Source organism: Heterocephalus glaber, unplaced genomic scaffold (assembly GCF_053883595.1).
Source record: "Heterocephalus glaber isolate CG9 unplaced genomic scaffold, H.glaber_assembly_v1.0 deba00001745, whole genome shotgun sequence".
NCBI lineage: Eukaryota > Metazoa > Chordata > Mammalia > Rodentia > Bathyergidae > Heterocephalus > Heterocephalus glaber.
This window is the reverse complement of record NW_028258451.1, coordinates 965,997-980,971: the sequence shown is the minus strand read 5'-3', so window position 1 is coordinate 980,971 and position 14,975 is coordinate 965,997. Positions and strand designations below refer to the sequence as shown.

Genomic DNA, 14,975 nt, shown 5'->3' with positions numbered 1-14,975 from the left:
TGCCAAGAGGATAGCTACTCCTGCTTTTTTTCGGGTTCCTGTCCCATGCAGTATTGTTTTCCACCCTTTAACTTTCAGTCTATGAGTTTCCTTTTGAATTAAGTGTGTTTCTTGTATGCAGCATATTGTTGGATTTTGCTTCTTGACCCGTTCTGCCAGTCTATTTCTTTTGATTGGTGAATTGAGACCATTAACATTGATGGTTATAACTGAAACGTATTGACTTGTCATTGCCATGACTTTTTCTCTTTGTTGGGTTCTCCCCCTTTACATTTAATTTCTTGTTATGCCAGATGGGTACATTCTGCTTTGCTTCCTGGGGTTGTGATCCTCAATGCCTGTTCCTAGGCTATTGTGTAAAATTCTTTGGAGTGCTGGTTTGGTATTCATGAAGTTCCTAAGGTGCTCTTTGTCATGAAAGTATCTTATTTCTCCATCCATTTTGAAAGATAGTTTTTCAGGGTACATCAATCTGGGTTGGAGGCTGTTTTCTTTTAGGGCTTGGAATATGTCATTCCAAGCTCTTCTTGCCTTGATGGTTTGTGTTGAGAAGTGTGCTGTGATTCTGATGGGCTTTCCTTTGTATGTGATTTGTTTCTTTTCTCTGACTGCTTGGAGAACTTTGTTCTTCTGTTGTGTTTCTGGAATCTTAACAATTATATGCCTATGTGTAGATTTTTTTTGATCAAGGCTATTTGGAGTCCTATATGCCTCACTTATCTGTATGTCAAGCTCTTTTCCTCTGATTGGGAAGTTTTCTGCCATTATTTCTATGAAGAGGTTTTTTATGTCATCTCCACTCTCTCCTATTTCTTCATTGAGCCCAATCAGTCTTATGTTATTCTTTTTTGCATCATCCAGCAGCTGCTGGATTGATTTCTCACGTTCCTTTATAATTTTGAAGCAATTTTTCTTTTCCTGGTCACTAATTGCAATCTTATCTTCTATATGTGAAATTCTGTCCTCACATTGGCTCATTCTGCTGTGTAGACTTTCAATGGAGTTTTTCATCTCCTGGAAATCTATTTGCATCTGTTTTATGAATTCCATTTGTTTCTTATGTTGGGATTCCATCATGTTCCTCAGCTCCTCTGTAGATTTATTAATCATGTCTTGCACTAGGGTCACAATTTCTCCTGTTATCTGAGAAATTATTTCTGATTTCATTTTTTCCAGATCCCCTTTGTTGCCAGTTCAGTGGGTCCAGGTGATTGAGTATCAGAGTGTTCCATCTCATTTCTCTTTGGGGTTGCTGTAGGTGATCTGGAAGTGTGGTTTTGAGACTTATTTACGTGTTTTCTCATTTCAACTTGCGGGGGAGCCTGTTTGCACCTGCATGGATTACCTCCTCTGAGCTGGGAGAGGTGGGACAGGGGCCGGAAGCAGCGGTATGGATGGTGGCCCAAAAGCCCTTTCCTCTGGGCTGGGAGCAGCGGGAGGGATGGTGGCCAGGAAACCCCTCCCTCTGGTCCAGGAGCAGTGGGATGGCAGCTCAGAAGCCCCTCCCTCTGGGCTGGGAGCGGTGGGAGGGATGGTGGCCTGGAAGCCCCTTCCTCTGGGCCAGGAGTGGCGGGACAGAAGGTGGCCCAAAAGCCCTATCCTCTGGGCTGGGAGCAGCGGGAGGGATGGTGGCCAGGAAGCCCCTTCCTCTGGACCAGGAGCAGTAGAACGGTGGCTCAGAAGCCCCTACCTCTGGCTGGAAGCAGCAGGATTCAGTACCTTGGTCTGGTGGTCTGGTGTCCTCTGTATCTTTGTAGTGTGGAACCAGGTGGCTGTACAGAGGAGCAGGGGGTGGGCCCAGATTTGTACATTTCTAAATTACTCTCAATTCTTGATTAATATATGGTCAAAGTAATTTTGGTTTGAATTAAATTCATAATTTTGTCATCACTTTAATGTTTAGAAATTTTATTAATAATATGTAATACTTATTGGGAAAAACCTTAATTTTTCAGAGTGTGCTGATCTTTTATAAGACTATTTTGAACATATTTGTATTTAATATGTTTGCTTCTTTTGTAAATAAACTGGAAAATTTGATTCCTTTGTGGTGCCATCCTTGTTGGATTTTTAAGTTTATATAGCCAATAAAATATGTTTCTCAATCCCTCTGTCTTGGATTTCTCCCTGTTTCTCATCCAAATGCTGTTTATATGGATCAAATATGTTCCTCAAATGAAGGGAGGGACTGGATGGAGAAGTCGACTGATGGACTAAAGGACTGAGAGATGGGTGAAGAGTGCTAAAGGCAAAATAATGAGAGGAGCCCAAGGAGAAATGAATGGATGTTGGATTGAAGGACAACACAGAAAATCAAACAGAGAAATGGAGAATTTTTAAAGTGTTGTACAGTTTCAAAAACTTTCAATTGTATTTGATGACAACTTTAGTAAATTTAAAATTAAAAAAAGAATATATAGGGCATACTAGTTGAGAAGAAATGAAACTGTTTGCAAATGACATAATTGAATATATAGGATGCCCAAAGATCTGACCCCCAAATATTGTATAACTAAGAAGACAATAGCACTGAGGTTAATGTGAAAAAGTTACTTTCTTTTCAATAGGCTAGCGATGAAAAATTAGAAATAAAAACATAACATCATTTACATTAGTATAAAATGAGATGCTGACAAAAATATAACAAGCACACATAAAATGTGTCTTAGAAAATAATAGAAGTTGGGTTAAGGAAATCAAAGAAGTAAAAGAGTCCATGTTCATGTATAGGAAGACACCATATTATTATGATGCCAGTTTTTCCTAATTTGATTTATACTCTCCATGCAACTCTACTTAAAACCTTATGCAGTTATTATGTGGATATTGATGAAATGTTTCAAAAGTCTACATAGAGAGGCAAAAAGACCAAGAATATCCAACACAGGAGGAAAAGAAAAGAAGAAAGAGGCACAGCCATGAAAGGCTGCAACAAAAATCTGTGGTTGTATGGAAGGAAAGTCCCTTCCAGCAGCAGACCTTGCAGAAACAGCATCACCAGGCTGCCTCTCCCTTGATCAACCCCCAAACCCTCAAACTTACAGTCACTGAGCTCTGATGAGCCCAATATGTCCATCATCTTCTATCCTTCCATCCTTCCTCATCTGTCCCAGTGACCTCTATCTGTCATTCTCAAGAGCCTTTACCATCCAAACCTTCCTATTTCCCATGCATGGCCATCCTTCTTGTCCTCTATGTCAGGTCCCATCTCCATCTGGTCCCCCTTTCAATCCTGACCACACCTCCCTGTACTCCCCACTCCAGAGATGTCAATTAAACAATTTTGCCTACCACTGTCCCAGCACCTTCCATCCTATTGTCCTCCTTTACCCTAACCCTAGGTAAATCCCTCTTTCAGGGATCTCAGCCCATCTTCATGACTCCTGTGCCCTTCATGCCCAAGCACACCAGCCTCCAGAAATCTTATGTCCTCATTTTTCCCATGACCACTGTGCACGACCCCAATTGTGTGATCCCTGCCCTTTTCTCCTGAGCCTGTTAGCCACTCAAACTTGCTATTCCAACTCCCTTCATGGCCTTGCACCTAGGTCAGACCGTGTTCATTGTCCTTCAGCTGTAGCTCCTCCGGCCATCTCCCCTCTTCCCTGCACCAAGAATAGATGACTGTAGCAACTGCTCTGTGCTCCTGCACTGGGTGAGGAGTGTTTGCTTATCTGGTAACTAAAGGAATGGGCTTTAAAACCATCACACGCTGGTGGATTTATTTGTGAAGACTTCATCAACTTTTGCCATTGTAAGGTTATTGTTCTTTTTATACTCCTATCTCTACTGGTTTTCTACTTCAAGAAAGTACATATTTCTATATTTCTGTATTTCAAATTTATTGCCAAAGAAATCTTGGCTTCATGGTTTCCCATGTTCTGTATCTCTACCCCTTTGACATCTCCTTATCAGATATTTTGTTTTCTCTCATTGCTCATAATTTATATTATCATGACCATTAGCATTATGGTGGTTATTAGATAACTCATTTCACAGTAGACAAACTTTCCAGGGCAGGAGGGAATTCACTGGGGTGCGAGAACTTTACCACCTCCCTTGTGTCAGACCTCAAGACTCCTGCTCTCCTCCATCTGGGAGTCTGCTCCCAACACCTCAATGATCTCTTTAGAGATGCTCATTGCAAACCTCATTGGTGTCAGTAATTAACAACTGGAAAACGGTTTTCAGCACTGTTCTCATCTCCCCAAGCCTGCTTTGTCATTGCCACTCAGGATGAAATAATAATTGAACTTTTCTGGAAAGGTGAGGTCATAGAGTCACAGACTTTTATCTCAGAGGAGAGACACAGATATCTTGGCTGATACACTGAACTCACTTCAGACTGTGCAATGAGGTGTTTGTTATTTTACCCTGGGGCAATGCATGAAAGATAAGCAGGCAGATCAGAAGTCTAGAGTTGTGGTCACATTGGCAAGTGTGATTCTCTGGAGTTTAAAACTGATCCAGGAGAAAGCCACACAAGCAGGAGCAATATTTTCTGAAGGAAGCACTGAGCTGGTAAGGAGAAATGGGGGTCCTAGATGGTTCATACCACCGAAGAGTCCAACAAATGTGAATTTATGTTATCTTCACTAATAGTGGATTTTTATAAAAATCTATGATTAAATTTATAAATGTGAGCTTATAAAATGCACAAGATTATAGCTCTTACTTTTTTTTCTGCATGTGTGTCCTGTGTGTTTATATTTTTCACATATCTCAGCTACCTGCTGACAGTTTTACCTATGTAAGGTTTAAATGGATCAATAGCTATAGGGTATTTTAGTTATTTAGTATTTAGCACTAAATTATTTGATCCTGTATTTATGTTTCATATATCACAGTTCAGGGAAAGCAATGGGATTACTCAATAATTTTTGTGATGTTATATTCTATTCTTGTTTTTAGCATAAAACAGAAACATCAGTTCTCATTTGAATGTTTAGCACTTTTTACATTTGTTGAAGCCAAGTTCCTGCATATTATAGAGCAATCATCATATCTGCATTTTACGTCTCTCAATTGTTATAGATAACATTATCCTATAGAATACAATATTAACATAAATTGAAAATACTGTGAAAATTCATACATATTAACAACTTAAAATACTGACCAAGTCTAAAAGAGAACTGCTAATGTGACTTAATTACTCAGTGAACGCAGCTCACTAACTTTGCTAGTGTCGCATGCTGGAAATGCTGGTTTGGATGAATGTATGCCACTCAGATTCCCATTTTGCCTCTGGATATAGATATATCCCTATGGCTATATTTGCCTTTATTTTTGTAATGAGGCAATAGTGGTTGCCTTAAAGAGTTGTGAGAAAAGTGAGTATCTATTTGGCCTTTGTAGCAGTTGGTCATACATGACAAGTGTTCTTTGCACCTGTACCTTCAACTCCTGAAAACAGGCCAGTAAAAGAAACACCACAAGTGTCTCTGAAGGAAACTAACAGGAAGTGGAGAATGCTGTAACCCAGTTTTTATGGTAGATGCAGTCTCTGCGCCGTGCTTTTGTGCAGGGCTCTCTGGCTCTGAAGACCAATGTCAGCCTCAGCCTCGAAAACTGGCAGAATGGAGGCAGCAATGGGAGTGGTTTTCTTATCACAGATTGTGTGTGGAGTCCTTGGAAATTTCTTTCTTCTCCATCATTATCTCCTTCTTTACTTTACTGGACACAGGTTAAGGTCCACAGATTTGATTCTGCAGCACTTGATGGTAGCCAATTCTTTATTCCTGCTCTCTAGAGGAGTCCCCCAGACAATGGCAGCTTTTGGCTTGCGAGATTTCCTCAATGACTTTGGGTGCAAACTCGTGTTCTATCTTCATAGAGTGAGCAGGGGTATGACCATCAGCAGAACCTGCCTCTTGAGTGGCTTCCAGGCCATCACCATCAGTCCCAGAAACTCCAGGTGGGCGCAGGTTAAGGTAAAAGCCCCCAAGTATATTGACTGCTGTGTTTTCTTGTGCTGGATCCTGCAAATGCTGGTGAATATAATTTGTCCTATATATGTAGCTGGAAAATGGAGCAAAAGGAACATCATGCTGAAAAAGGATTTGGGATTCTGTTCTGCGAATCATGCTGACACAATAATCACTGTATCGCTCTATGCAGTGGTGTTATTATTTCCTGATGTTGCAGGTTTGACCCTCATGGTCTGCACCAGCATCTCCATGCTTCTCATTCTGTACAGGCACAGGCAGCATGTCCAATACATCCATATGACTAAAGTCTCCAAATCTTCCACCGAGTCCAGAGCTACGCAAAGGATCCTGGTCCTTGTGAATACCTTTGTGTCATCCTACATCCTCTCCTCCATTTTCCAAGTCTATATTTCTAATTCCTATCAACCTAACTGGCTATTGGTGAGCATAGGTGCATTTATGTCTCTGTGTTTCCCGGCTTTCTGCCCCTTTGTGCTGATGATACATGACTTCTGGTGTCCAGGCTCTGTGTCTGGGTAAGGAACACAAAGCCTCCTAATCTTAAGAGAATTGTTTGAGTGCATTTGTCACACAATATTTAGTTCTTTGCTCACTCATCTCCAAGGATTTGTAAACATGACTATAAAATAATCATGTGAGAATAGTGAAGGAGGTAGACTGAAATTCTGACTAGCAGTAAGCCTCAAAAAGTACTAGCAGTTACAAATAACATAACTTGTACTGTTTGACTTCTTACACAAGTAGTTTAGTGTCTGTGTTAGAGTAGTTCAGCACCCATAAAATAACAAAGCAGTGGGTTCACAGACATTCTGGAGATTATGGAATTGGCACCGAGTGTGTAACTCACACAGGGAAGGGAATGTGATACAACCTATGTTCCACATGCAGGCTGCTGCTGGCACATTTCCACAGGAGCAAAATAGGTTTCTCTTAAGATCAGGAGATATGTTAGTATCGCTCTTCATCACATTATCAAGCTGATGGCAAGTATTTTTTTGATGCCAAGTATTTAGGAGCTCATAATTAGAAAAGTAAAAGAATTACATGGACATATTGGATGTAAACACATACAACAAATATATAGAGTTTTGGCTCAATATATGGCAATACTAAATATGAAAACAGTAGAAATATAAATTTTTGGTAGAGGACACATTTTAAAATAATTGTATTGGGCCACAAATCAAGATGCAGTACAGGGCTGGGATTTAGCTCAGGCGCTGTGCCTGCCTTGCAAGCACATGGTTCTGAGTTTTATCCCTGGTACAAAAAAAATGCAGTACACACACACACACACACACACACACACACACACTCTCTCTCTCTCTCTCTCTCCCTCCCTCTCTCACAGTGTATAATCAGTCAGATTATGTTATTATCTTTTAAATAATTGTTTTGAGAAATTGTTCTTTAATAAATGCAATCTACAACTCATAATAATTGCATGAAGAGCAACCTGCTGTAAAGCCTATTTTATCTCATATTGTTACAGTCATATTCTTGTTTAATAAAAATTAAAACTTTAATCTAATACTTCCTCCTAACTTTAAAAAATTGGTGATGAATACATTTCATTATTTTTCTTTAATCACAACATTATAAGTGTACCACTTGACAAAATACCAGATAGGAAAATTAAATAGAGGCAAATAGAGAGTTACAGAAGTAGTAAATGTACTCATTTCTTTTCTTTTCTTTTTGTACCAGGGATTGAACTCAGGACCTTGTGCTTGTGGGGCAGGTGGGGTGCCACTGAGCTAAATCCCCAGCCCTAAATATACTCATTTTTTCCCCCATTTAGTTTATTGGTACATTTTAGGTATAAAATACAGTTACATTCATCATTGGGATCTTGTATAATGAGTATGAGTATCTTGGTTCTTATTTTTTCCCCTCCCCCTGCCCCCCCTTCACCCCCTCCACCCTTCCCTATTTGCAAAGATTTCGTTTCCATTTTTTTCCTTTTCTCATATTTTTTCCCTTCTTTCATTTTCCCCACCTCTCCCACTTCCCCTGATTCTTTAGACCTCTACTTCCTATTACACAATATCAATTATATATTTGTAAAATTAAAATATCAAGACCTAGGAGACATTATCCCAGATTTTACAGAACTTAAAAGGATATAGAAAGCATATTTCAAAAATCTGTTTTGAAATAAATTTGACAACTTCTAAGAAGTACCTTGGAAGACAAATTAATGAAACTCCCTTTGGATATCCAAAAGCTCCCAGTGTGACTAGAGCATGCCTGTTTTCTGCTGGTGGGGACTCTGAGGCAAGGTTGAGTCCTGAGGTCTTCTGTCTAAATCAAGTCCTAAAGGGATTTTGGGGTTCCACATCTGTAGTTCAGGTGTCCAGGACCACTGCACAAAGGGCTTTTCTTATTTGGGTATGATGTACCCATGGAATAATACCTATAACTTTGACAACAGCGGGGGTAGCAAGCACAACAGTATATGCCACTAGCCAAATAAGTGGGAAGAGCAACTTTTTCCGATCTTTAACCCAAGCTGCTAACATCTCCCCTAAAATATCAAGTGATTAGGGGAGGTCTCCCAAACATTATCTGATATGGGGAATTACCTGAGTGTCTGGGCGTGCACCTGATTCTGAGCAGGGCCAGAGGTAACATGTCTGGCCATTGTGCCCCTGTTTCTTGGCAATTCTTAGCCAAGATGGTTTTAGGGTTCAATTAATGCATTCTACTGTCCCTGAATTTATGTGGCTGATAGACTGTGCACAGATTCCATTTAATCTTTACCATATCAGAGAGGACTTGGACAGCATCAGCCATGAAGGAAGGCAGGTCCATTGTCACTTCCAGTGGACAAAGGGAATTGACTTTTTACAGGTCTTGGAGAAATGGCCACTACTTTGAGCTATGAAAACCTGACTCTGTCCCTTCCTACCAATACAGAATCAGATCCGGGGGTAGGGTCTGAGTAACATCGAGCCAGGAATCAATATAGGGGAACTGGTCAGGGTAACCTGGTTGTTCAGTGATGACTTTCCAGACTGCACACACAGTCTGAACATCCAGGGTTCCATAAGGGGGCCACCCTAAATTATACTGGGGCCAATTTATTTTGCAGAGGGTCTAAAACCTTGGGGACTTCAGTCTAATTCCTTATCTCCCCCTAAATCTCTTCTTAAAATTTTTGACCATGCAGTCTAGGACTGTGGGTTTACTATGGTTGTCACCCATGGTGGATGTAGTGCACTTGAATGGTGGTGCAACAGGCAAAGGATGGGAGCCAAACAAAGGAGACCACCCAGGAGTCTGCCTGGCTGTGTCCCTTGTGGGAGCTTAGACCCATTTTGGCTAAGTTCCAGGTGTAATCCACCGCCTGGTCAGCCTCCCTTTATGAGAGATGAGTTACCTTTATGCCGTATAACATTGCCATGGAATCGCAGAGTAGGACCCAATCAGACTCCATAGCTGAAGCTGGGGAGACATATAGCCCAGACCTGGAGGACCATGCACAGTTATACTCCTTCACACATTTACCAGTTACTCAGAGGTAAAACAGTCCTTTACCCCTTAGGGAGATCCCTGACTGAGATCTGATTCGAGACCATGAGAGGTGATGAGACTCTCCTGTCCACTGGGACAGGCCTGACTTGGTTCAAACAGGGCCCCGGGTGGCAGGGGACTTTTCCAGATCTTGAGGGGAGGTCCCTGACTGGGGTGTCTGACTCAAGACAGTGAGAGGTGATCAGACTCTCCTTCTGTCCCCTGGAACAGGCTTGACTGGGTTCAAACAATGAGCTCTAGCATGTAGCTGGGCCCCTGAGCTGTGGCACTTACCTGTGACACTGAGCTGTAACACTTGGCTATAGCACAGATCTGCTCCCTTCTGCCACAAAAATCCAATTTAGTTTTTGACCAAAATTGTGGAAAGAATTAAATTCATGAGCTGAGGTACCACTCTATCATCTTGCAACAATAGGACACACCCCAACATTTTTCCATAATTTAGTCATGTGTTGATTGGTGAGAAATTGTTTGTGTGCTTCTGTTCCTATCCTAATATTTACCAACAATCATAAAACCAAGTAGAATATGGTAAATTAGTCAATGAACATTCATTTTTTTTGTTGCTGAATACCCACTTTTTAGTGCAAAGACTGATGTTTACTTTTTCAGTGGTTCAATCTCACTAAGCTCTTAGCAGACCCCAAGTAAAAGACCAATTTGTAAAACTGGGCCATTTTAATGTTCTTACAATTTAATAAATCATTCTCTTGATGACTGCAGTTATAAAAGCTGTGATAGTATTCATAGTAATGGTGGTTTTCCTCATTGGTCTGTAGTCTTCAATAAGTGTGAGAAGTTATTGTATGAAACATCTTTCAAACCAGTAAGACTGCATTGATGCATCCATCATTTTCAGGATTGTTGGTTACCTGGGCATATTTACCCCAAATAACCTTGGCTCCTTGTGTCACAAGGCCCAACTCACTCACGTTCACTTCAATCACTGTACCTTTGGTAATAACACCCAAAGTTGTATGTAGTGGTGATGAAGGATTTTTTTTCACACCAAGTATTGGCAGGCAAAAGGTGGCTTTCAGTTCAGGATGTGTTACATGGGCCTTCTTGAAATGTAAGCCCATTGGCCTAATGAACCTTTTGTATTTTGTGGTTTTCTTGTAAAGCCATCTCCAACAAAGCAGACTTTAGTAACCATCCTCTTCCATGCCTTCTTTTTTCTCTTTCCAGTTCGAATAACTTTCAATACTTCTGTCTCTCCCTGTGCATGAACTTTGGGCAGAGGGACTTCCCATTTTCCCACCTTTTCTTTTCTTTTCTTTTCTGTTTAATCATGTTGGAAAGTACTTTTGCCCTAGACTGTCCCTCTCTGTCTAGCAGATAGGCAGGTATTGCTCCCTGAGGAGTCTTTTCATCATTCTTTTGTTTGGTGTTTCTCTCTTCATGAGTCTTGATAGTCTTCTTCATTTGTATTTTCTCGGCATGGCGCTGTTTATGGTAGAGCTTAGCCTTCAGGCCAATAATTTTTTTTGCCTTCTTTGAACGTTCATGAGCCTCTCGACTTTCCTTCTTTCTCTTTTTTCTCATGGTAATCCAAACGATACTCATAATGTTTATGGTGTAATTCAATATATTCATTTTGTGGCATGGTGACAGCGGCAGAGCTGCCGGGGGCGGCCTCAGGCACGGGAAGAAAAGTTTCAGATTTGGGGTCTCTCCTACACACGACCTGACTCTGAACATTCATTTTTTATAGTTCTAAATCTTTATTCAGGGTTTTCAATTTACAATGCTTAGTGAAAGAAGGTTTAGAAAACAATGGAAAGAAAAGAGAATAGAAGGAAAACTGGAAACAAAGCTTTCTTAAGAAGGAGAAGAAGGGAGGTCAAAAGAAAAGGAGGAGAATGGGAAAAAAAGAAGCAAGATGTATCATGTACAGGTACAAACTCCCTGTGATGAATGCTAACATTGAGTATCTAAAATGTACCAATAGCGAGCGGCGGGCATGATAACACATCCAGTAGGGTAGCGCTCGGACTTCAGTTGTCATTACCCGTGCGGTTCATTACTTCTGTGGTCGGGCCATTGCGTTGTCCGCTGGTGCGACGGCGCTCCTCTGGAGTGTGTGGGGCCTGCTGAGGGCCCCGGGAAGGTCTGGAGCTGAGCTGTGCGCCGGCTGTGGAAGTGGACTGTGCTCACTCTTCAGTTTTGTGTATGTTCCAGAATGGTTTTCATCCACCTTGAATGGATATCCAAAGAAACCTGTGAATTCATACATTCGATTTACTAGAGAAAAGATGAACATACTTAGAGCTCAATAACCAGAATTAAAACTTACAGAACTAGCAAAAAGAATTGGAGAACAATGGAAGGAACTTCCTGATGCTGAGAAAAAGATATATGAAGATGCTTATAAGGAAGAGTGGAAGGCATACAAAGAAGAGGTGAACAGAATCCATGAAGTACTAACTCCAGCTGAGAGAAAATCTTTGGTAGAAAGTAAAGCACAAAGATTTTTTTAAAAGAGAAAGAGTAATAAAAAAGAAGGAGTTATTAATGCTTGGAAAACCAAAAAAAGCTCTCACAGCTTACAACATTTTTCTATCTGAATAGTTATCAACCTGTGAAGGTGCTACAATACAGGCAAAAGGGAAGTCTGCACATGAACACTGGAAAGATTTGTCTAGTTCTCAAAAGCTCGTATATGAACAACTTGCTAAAGATAACAAAATACGTTATGCTAATGAAATAAGATCTTGGGAAGAACGGATGATTGAAGATGGACGAAGTGATCTTGTACGTCCCAGGCCACACCAGCAAAACAGGATGACACGGGAAAAGGAAGACTGAGTTTTGCTCCTAGTGGATAGGCAGAAGAAACCAATTAGGTGTCAATATGGGAAAGTGTTGTGAAATTAGGAAGAATAATGTTGGTAAACATTTTGTATTCAATTACTTTTTCTTTAGCTCCTGGACTGCTGCCATCTAAACACATTTTGTGTTAGTATTTTGAAAACCCAAACAGATGAAAGTTCATGCAGAATTTTATTTTGTGTTTAAGAAGTACTGGGGATCAGAATAATTCATGCAAATGTACAGTGAATCATTTTACCTTTAATAAGGTAAATCAGTCTGTGAAGTTTTTTTATGCCAGATGACAATTATGGAAGTAGTATTCTTGTTCCTTATATAGGCAGGAGTTTCTTTTCAAAATGGTCACAAATTGTGGAATCCACAATATTCAATGATATAATTGTATGGTTGAAAAAAAGAACCAGAGGCTGGGTGTGGTGGTACACGTCTGTAATGCCAGGCCTCGGGAGGCTGAGGCAGGAGAATTACTGCAAGTTCAAGGCCAGCCTGGGCTACATAGTGAGTTGAAGGCCAGCCTGAAATATAGAGCAAGACCCTGTGTCAAAAAAACCACACACACAAAAAAGGAACCAGAGCCCTGCATGCTGGTGCACATTTGTAGTCCCAGCACTCAGAAGGCTGAGGCAAGAGAATTGCCATGAATTTGAGGCCAGCCTGGGCTACATAGTGAGTTCAAGGCCAGCCAGGAATAAAAAGTGAGACCCTATCTCAGTTTTAAAAAGAGCCAGAACTCATTTAGGTAAATTCTAATTCCTAAGTATAATTCATACTATATTTAGGGTTGATGGTCATATATGGCAAATAATTGTTGGTTTCAGTAAAAACTTTTTGTAAGAAGGACTGACAGATTTTAAAACCTTTTTCTCATTATCTTTTTTCCTAAAGTAAAATTATGTACCAAATCTATGCATATTGGTTTATTTTGCATAGAATAAAAATTTGAATTTTTCATTAAAAAATGTACCAATAAATGTTTTGCTTTGTAAAAAAAATTTTAAATTAATTTAACACTCTCTAGTTTACTGTGGAAAATACCTAATCAAAGTAAAACATAAGATTTTTCGTGGTGAACACAGTACACATACATTTTTATTTTTAAAGCCTAAAATAATATAACACAATTGTAGTAACAATGTAATAACAAACAGGCTATTCTGGTTGAAAGCTCAGCTTTACTAATATTTAAGTGTTGTCACAAACATTCCTGTAGTGAAATTCTCATGCAGTGGAAAAGAAGAATAATGACCTACCCATGTTGATGTGGGAATTAAGTTTTTCATTGATATGTAACATATTGGTGATACTGGTCCATACATTGTATGTGCTCTGCAAAGAAACCTGAAAACTTGGAAGAGAACTGAACAAAAGAAAATGTGTTTTAGGAAATGAGAATAGTAAGAGGAGAATTTTTAAATTTGATTCTAATCAAAAGAATCACACAGGCTGGTATTTTCCTGCAAAAACTGCTATTTAGGAATGTGAATATTAAGCAGAGAAAATGACAGCACGGTCCCCACAATGTGCATGCTGGCACACTCGTCCTTGTCCAGATTGTCACGGATGCTGGGAACGTCTCTGTCTTAAATCAGCTCTTATTCCCTTACTTCAGTGGATAGAGGTCAAGGTCCACAGATGCAATACTTGGTACCATAATGTGGTCAACTCCTTGGTGATTCCCTCCAGAGGAATCCCAAAGACCATGGCAACTTTTAGGTTGTCTCCATTCCATCTCATGTATTGAATGAACTTCAGGTGTAAACATAGCAGGAATGTGAAAATAAAACAGTCTCTTCCCAGAAGACATTATGAAGTGAATGAATACCTGTAAAAGATGTTTAACTTTGTGCCAGAGATTTAGCTCAGTGGCACTATGCCTGCCCTGCAAGCGCAAGGCCCTGAGTTCGACCCTTGGTATCAGAAGGAAAAAAAAATGCAACTTCCTTAGCAAGCCGAAAAATGCAAATATGTCCTCATCTATCCCTACAACAAAAAGAATAGTCATAAAATACTAAGTCTTGACAAGGATGTACATACACTAGGCAACTTATATGTTGCTAGAAAGTGTGAAAATTGTTACAAATATTTTATAAAATTATTTGGCTGTATTACCTAAAAGCTGAACAGATATAAAGACTAATCCACCCCTACACCATTGTGAATATGTGCTATAGGAATTGTGTATGTGTCAGCAATTCATTTTCTAGAATTTACAACTGACAATGACAACAGAAAAACATGTGTGTCTCAACAGGAGAATGACCAGTGCTCTGATATACTCACAGTAAAATTTAGTCCTAAAATAATTTTAAGAAATAAATAAAAAAAGCAAGGGATAAAAGAAGTTATAAGTGCTATAAAGATCTGAAACAACATGCACAAATACAGATTAATTCAAAACAACATACAAAAATTAAAATCCACGTACAGAAGTCTTCCTGCTATCTGATATCTGAGTAAAATACAGAAGATGAAGAAATTCTGTCTGTTTACAGAGGTCAGCATAGTGATCACCCCGAGGACCGGGAATGGGAAGGGACATGAAGAGGTACTGGCTCCACCAATGCAGGGTGTTATGGCAGACGGGCATCCCAGAGGAGAAACAGTTCATAGTGGGAAGAAAGCAGGAAGGCAGCAAAGCAGCAAAGTAGCAAGGAA

At 40.0% G+C, this 14,975-nt stretch overlaps 1 protein-coding gene and 2 pseudogenes across 1 annotated transcript; 2 read left to right on the top strand and 1 right to left on the bottom strand.

The window, feature by feature from the left end:
* The first annotated feature begins 5,579 nt into the window (after positions 1-5,579).
* LOC101726253 (vomeronasal type-1 receptor 4-like) lies at positions 5,580-6,508 on the top strand. Its single transcript, XM_013066292.3, is given in 2 exon segments — positions 5,580-6,438; positions 6,441-6,508. Coding segments are annotated over 2 exon segments (927 nt in total).
* Positions 6,509-10,242: 3,734 nt separating this feature from the next.
* On the bottom strand, positions 10,243-11,094 carry LOC101701109 (ribosome biogenesis protein NSA2 homolog pseudogene; annotated as a pseudogene).
* LOC147821289 (transcription factor A, mitochondrial pseudogene) lies at positions 11,093-12,359 on the top strand (annotated as a pseudogene).
* The last annotated feature ends 2,616 nt before the right edge of the window (positions 12,360-14,975 follow it).